Source organism: Myotis lucifugus, unplaced genomic scaffold, assembly GCF_000147115.1.
Source record: "Myotis lucifugus unplaced genomic scaffold, Myoluc2.0 scaffold_1581, whole genome shotgun sequence".
Taxonomy (NCBI): domain Eukaryota; kingdom Metazoa; phylum Chordata; class Mammalia; order Chiroptera; family Vespertilionidae; genus Myotis; species Myotis lucifugus.
The window spans coordinates 33,819-40,080 of record NW_005872629.1 but is presented as its reverse complement, the minus strand read 5'-3'; the positions used below and the strand labels follow the sequence as shown (position 1 = coordinate 40,080).

Sequence of the window (6,262 nt, the reverse complement as noted above, 5' to 3'; positions counted from 1 at the left end):
TGGACATCCCCCGAGGGCTCCCAGGCTGCCAGAGGGATGTCTGACTGCCAGCTTAGGCCCAATCCTCCGGGGAGCAGGCTTAAGCCAGCAGGTGGTCATCCCCCGAGGGGTCCCAGACTGCGAGAGGGCACAGGCCGGGCTGAGAGACACCCCCCGCCTCCCTGAGTGCACAAATTTTTGTGCACCGGGCCTTTAGTATAAAATAAATATCAAAAATATGTCTAGTATATATATATATATCCCTAATATGCAAATAGGGGAACCAAACAACCAGTTGCCATGACGTGCGCTGACCACCAGGGGGCATGCGCAGAACATGGCGGGCGTCTGCTGTGGTGGGATGGTGGAGCAGGTCCCTGTCATCTGAGCGAGCCTCTGGTGGTGACTGAAAATGCTTTGCTCCCGTGTGCTCACACCTGCTGCCCCTGTTGGCCCCGCTGACCGCACCTGGATCGCCCCTGAGGGCTTGGGCACCTCCCCCTGCTCTTGAGGGGCAATTGGGCAGCAGCCGCCTCTCGCACCTGCTGCTGCCGCCAGCCCCAATCGCTCCACACTGTGAGCGCGAGGGGTCAACGCCTGGGAGGAGCGGGGCTGCCAGCAGAAGGGGACGGGGGCGTGGCGGGAGGGGGGGGACAGAGGATGGCCCACAGTTCCTTCCAAGGTGCACGAATTTGTGCACTGGGTCCCTAGGAATATACCTTAAAAAAACCACCTCAAATCGTGCCCTCCGCTGGGAACCTCCCACGGCTCCCATCCCCTCAGATGACAGCGGAGCTGACACTGCAGACGTCACCCCTCCTCACACTGCGACCCCGCGGACACCCCGCCCAGGCTCCCGAGGCCCCTGCACCCGCGGGCCCTCCTCGCCTTTCACGCCACGTCCCCTCAAACTTCCGGTCAGAAACGGGGGCCCCCACGAGCGCCCCCACGGGCCGGCCTGGGCAGCCCTCATCAAGGCCTGAGGATGCAGGGACGGAGGTCGGGGAGGAGCCGGGGCGCAGGACCCACCTGCGCGGGCTCCACCAGGGCGGCCTCCGCCTTCGGCACCTGAGGGCGGGGGAGGCGAGGGGCCAATCGGCGGGAGACGAGGGCGAGGAGCCGGGTCCGTTCGGGTAAGAACCGCCCCCGCGCCCGTCACTGCAGGTCTGACCCGGCGACCGGCAGACTGGAGGAGGTGGGTTCCTTCCAAAAGAAAAATGTCCGCCCAAGAAGGAACCGGAAGTCCCGCCCCGAAGCCTTCCCCACGCATGGAGACGACCCTTTCCTGGGTCTTCATTGGCCCTGCACCGCTGAGGCTTCTGGGTAATGTAGTTTCCACAAGCACCAACCGTGGAGACGTGCGTCGGGCGCCACCTCCTGGGCAAAGGTAGAATCACAGCGTTAGTGGCGCCTGGAAAGGGAGGACTAGGCGGGTCTTCCCCCTCCTTTCTTCTCTGAAGTCAGTGACAATATATTTTAAAAAGGAAAAGGAAAGTGAAGCATGGTAATGATCCCTCCTTAGGGAAAACTTGTGTTTGAAACTGTTGTTTTAGAATTTTCTGCTGTTTTGAAATTCTCTGTTATTTTTATTTATTTATTATTTAAAATATTTTTATTGATTTCAGAGAGGAAGGGAGAAGGAGAGAGAGATAGAAACATCAATGATGAGAGAGAATCATCGATTGGCTGCCTCTTGCACTCCCCCAACTGGGGACTGAGCCTGCAACTCAGGCATGTGGCCTTGACGGGAATCCAACCTGGGACCCTTCAGTCCTCAGGCCAACGCTCCATCCACTGAGCCAATCCGGTTAGGGCTCTCTGTTATTTCTGGACTGTAAAATAACTTTGCTTTTTAGCTTGAATAATAGGAGAGATAAACTTGTCTGACCTTGCAAGCTAGCCGTCTCAGATACAGTTCCTCATGTTGTGACCCTTTAATACAGTTGCTCATGTTGTGGTGACCCCCAACCATAAAATTATTTTCGTTGCTACTTCATAACTGTCATGTTGCTGCTGTTATGAATCGTCATGTAAATATCTGATATGCAGGATGGTCTTAGGCGACCCCTGTGAAAGTGTCATTCAACCGCCAAAGGGTCGCGACCCACAGGTTGAGAACCACTGATTCTGAAGGGACTGATATGCTGATACTGATAATAATCCCCATATTCTCATGCCAAGTGTTTGTATCCACAATTACAGGTGTCTGTATAGATATGAAAGGTGTTTGTTAGATATGTACTCAAGGTTACACGCTGTCTACAAAAATAACTTACACAAAGAAGTAGAAGGATATAAAAAGGAAATACTCCCTGCTGTGTGTTGGTTCAGAATCTGACAGCGGTAATCTGCTCTGAACCTGTGCGAAATCAAGGTGACTCCTAACTAATTGGCTGATGAAGGCGTCTTGTCCAGCTCCCTGATTTGCGATACGACAAAAGGAAGGACTGGGGCTCCAACTATGCAGGGAAATGGAAATCCAGGTCCATCAGTAAGAACAGGCTCTGGCCCTGACTGGTTTGGCTCAGTGGATAGAGTGTTGGCCTGCGGACTGAAGGGTCCCAGGTTCGATTCCAGTCAAGGCCATATGCCTGGGTTGCGGGCTCAGTCCCCAGTAGGGGGCGTGCAGGAGGCAGCTGATCAGTGATTCTCTCTCATCATTGATGTTTCTATCTCTCTCTCTCCTTGCCTCTCTGAAATCAATAAAAATATATTAAAAAAAAAAAAAAGAGGCGGAAAAACAAAAAAAAGTCAGGCTTGCCGGGCTGCTGTTGCTCAGGTGGCTGAGAGCCGCCCCAGGTGCCCCGAGGTCGCGGGTGGGTTTGGATCCGGGGTCGTGGGCTCAGTTCCCAGTAGGGGGCGTGGAGGAGGCGTGGTTCTTGCTCTTCAATCTCTCTCTCTCTCTCTCAAAAAAACAAATCAATTAAAAAATAAAAACAACTGGACGGGCTTTGGTGCCGCATCAGATGCGCTGTGACCGGCGGTGACTGTGGGGACGGGAAGGGCCTGACGCACAGGCACGAGTGTGACCCAGGCAGCGGCCCCCCGGCGGGCGCCGTCTTTGTTCCCATTTTACAGGTGACAACACTGAGGCACTGGAGGGTCACGCAGCCGCTGAGAGGCCCCGAGTGGGGGGGGGGGCGTGGATGCGCCCCCGGGCCGACACTGTTGCCTGCAGAGGTGCTTGCAGACCAGGCAGAGGTCAGGGAGGGGGTCCCTGGTACTGGCTCTAGGGTGTCCTGCTCCTCGTCCGTCCGTCCGTCCTTCCGTCCGTCCTTCCACTGGAGATCTCTGGCAGGTGCCGCCCAGGGCCAGGGCTTTGAGTCCTGACCAGGGAGCGTCTGGATTGGGCCCCACGTCTGGCAGGCGGTGGCACCGTGTGTTCTACCCGCAGCGTCAGGAGGTGCGGCGGCGGCGGCGAGGCTGAGCTGGGGGTGCCCAGGAGGCCGTGGTTGGCACTGGGCCAGGTGGAGGCAGTGGGAAGCAGCGATTGGACCTGGGACCCGGCCGGAAGCTGGGCCTCCGCCAATGGTGGTGGGAGCCAGGGGACAGTTAGGGGGCGGGGGCGGTGTGATGGGACCCAGACTTAACAAGCTTTTTTAAAAAATATATATATTTTATTGATTTTTTACAGAGAGGAAGGGAGAGGGATAGAGAGTTAGAAACATCGATGAGAGAGAAACATCGGTCAGCCGCCTCCTGCACACTCCCTACTGGGGCTGTGCCCGCAACCAAGGCACATGCCCTTGACCGGAATCGAACCCGGGACCCTTCAGTCTGCAGGCCGACGCTCTATCCACTGAGCCACACCGGCCAGGGCAGGATGGGATTCGGATCACACGTGTCCAGCCCTGCGGATGCCATGTGTACACGGGCGTGTGGTGAAGCTGGGAGATGCATGTGGTGTGTGTTGGGGGCGTGAAGGGCGGTGCGGGAAGGAGTGATGCGCACGTTGGGAGGGACTGTAAACCGATGGCCTCAGGCCCTGGTACTGGGGCCGATGGACCCAGATTTGATGGTGGCCCTGGCCGGTGGCTCAGTGGTCAGAGCTCTGGCATGCATGCCGAAGGGTCCCCCGCACTTAATTCCCTCACATGGATGCTTTTTTCCTCTCCCCCTGTGCCCTCCCCTCTCTCCCCACCCTGGCAGGGCCGTGTGACCCTCGAGGACGTGGCCGTCCGCTTCTCCCGGGAGGAGTGGCGGCTCCTGGATGAGGCTCGGCGGCGTCTGTACCGCGAGGTGCTGCTGGAGAACGGGGTGCTGATGGCCTCCCTGGGTGAGCTTCCCCCGCCTTCCCCGCCCGAGGGTGTTGTGCGAGCGCCCGGCCCGTGCCCGCGCCCGCCTCGTGTGCACTGCCACCCCGCTTCCCCGAGCTGCCCAGAGCCTTGTGGGCAAGGGTTTGGGGACGAGGCCTCCCAGAGTCAGCCTGGTGGCTCGCACCCTTGGCCTCTCCCTGGTCTGGTGACACGGTGACAGTCCATGCGGTTCTGTCCCCAGGCTCTGGCCTCTTCCTGTGTCTGACATGGGATCTGCCTGTGGCTGGAATTCAGGCACCAACACCGTCACAGCCTGAGGGGTCGTCGGCCGTGGGGTGGGCTGCTCTCACCCCCCGTCTTGTCTCTCCCGTAGGCCTTGCATCTGGTGGGACCCATGAGCTCCCCCAGCTGGTGCAGCATGGGGAGCCCCTTCTGCCTGCCGGTGGCCTCAGGACTGTGGCCGGACCAGCGGGTACGGAGGGAGAGGCGTGGCTCAGGGGGGCTCACAGAGGGCCTGGCGGTTTGGTGCCAAGACAAGGGGCCAGGCCTGCTTTCCATCCTCGCTTTCCCAGTTGCCCACTGGGGAGGGAGCCCACAACCCGGGGGTGTGCCCTGACCAGGGATCGAACCGTGACCTCCTGGTTCATGGGTCGGTGCTCAACCACTGACCACGCCAGCCCGGCAGTGGGTTCCATTTTTTCTGGGTCTGAACACCCTTCTGGGCTGTGTTCCTGGGTGACCAGCAGCTTCTGGCTCTTCAGGAGCCGATCCTTGTGTCCTGGCTGCTCCTGAGGCCCCATGGGCCTGGGAGCTGGTCAGGCCCTTTCCACACGGTCTCCCGCCTCATCCTCCCACAGCCCCGGGACTCGGCTGGGCTGGGTGTGTCGGGTGCAGGTTTGTGAGGTGCTTCCCCTCCCCCCGAGGCCCACGTCTCTTCCTCAGCACGTCTCTGCCCCCCCCCCAGCCCCCCATCTCTGCGTCATCACGTCTCTGCTTTCAGGCTGTGGGCGCGGAGCAGAGGCTGAGGAGAATGTTCCTGCAGGAGGAGTGCCCAGAGCGAACCGTCGCCAACACCGGAAGCTGCGCTGTGGAGAGAAGCCCTTAGGAGGAGAAGAGGGGGCGCAGGGCCAGGACTTTCCAGCCGGCACTGGTCTCAGGCAGCAGGAGACTCACAGTACAGGGGCGCCACGCGGGGCCGCCCAACATCACCCCCAAAGAAGGCAGTACAAGTGCAGCGAGTGTGGGAAAGCCTGTGGTCAGAAATACTTGCTGGAGGAGCACCGGAGGCTGCACGCCGGAGAAAAGCCGTACCAGTGCAGCGAGTGTGGGCGGTCATTTAGCCATAAGCCCAACCTTTTCGTGCACCAAATAGTTCACATGGGTGAAAGGCCTGACGGCTGTAGCGAATGTGGAAAATCCTTCAGCCGCAAGGCCGACCTGGTTCAACACCGGAGAGTTCACACCGGAGAGAAGCCCTTCACGTGCAGTGCGTGTGGGAAAGCCTTCCGGCATCACTCCACCCTCATCCCGCACCACAGGGTCCACACTGGGGTGAGGCCTTTCGAGTGCAGCGAATGCGGGAAATCCTTTAGCTTCAGCTCGGGCCTCATGAAACACCAGAGGGTTCACACTGGAGAAAGGCCTTATGGGTGCACTGAGTGTGGGAAATTCTGTAGCCACAAGGCCAGCCTCACACTCACTGGCAGGTTCACACTGGAGAAAGGCCGTATGAGTGCAGGGACCGTGGGAAGTTTTTTAGCCAAAGCTGTAGCCTCATGCAGCACCGCTAAGTTCGCACTGGAGAAAAGCCTTTTCAGTGCCAGGACCGTGGCCGACTCTTCGGTGAGAACTCGAGCCTGGTCAAGCACCGGAGGGTGCACGCCAGAGCCGGGCCTTACGAGTGCGGGGACTGTGGGAAAAGCTTTCGCTCCAGCTCCAGCCTGGTTAAACGTCGGAGGGCTCACCCCGGAGAGACGCCGTGGGAGTGCGGTGATTGTGGGAAATCCTTTCGCCAGCGTTTCAGCCTC

The 6,262-nt window shown here is 59.1% G+C and overlaps 2 protein-coding genes across 2 annotated transcripts in view; one reads left to right on the top strand and one right to left on the bottom strand.

The window, feature by feature from the left end:
* LOC102417378 (zinc finger protein 772) overlaps positions 1-1,147 on the bottom strand; it is a 6,593-nt gene extending 5,446 nt beyond the window's left edge. Inside the window, 1 exon segment of the mRNA XM_023748614.1 lies at positions 1,009-1,147. The gene's annotated coding sequence lies outside the window, so the exon portion shown is untranslated.
* A 2,832-nt stretch (positions 1,148-3,979) lies between these two features.
* LOC102418015 (zinc finger protein 773-like) overlaps positions 3,980-6,262 on the top strand; it is a 7,536-nt gene continuing 5,253 nt past the window's right edge. The window contains 5 exon segments of the mRNA XM_023748610.1: positions 3,980-4,021; positions 4,129-4,255; positions 4,609-4,707; positions 5,236-5,925; positions 5,928-6,245. Of these exon segments, the coding sequence (XP_023604378.1) occupies positions 3,980-4,021; positions 4,129-4,255; positions 4,609-4,707; positions 5,236-5,925; positions 5,928-6,245 (1,276 nt within the window).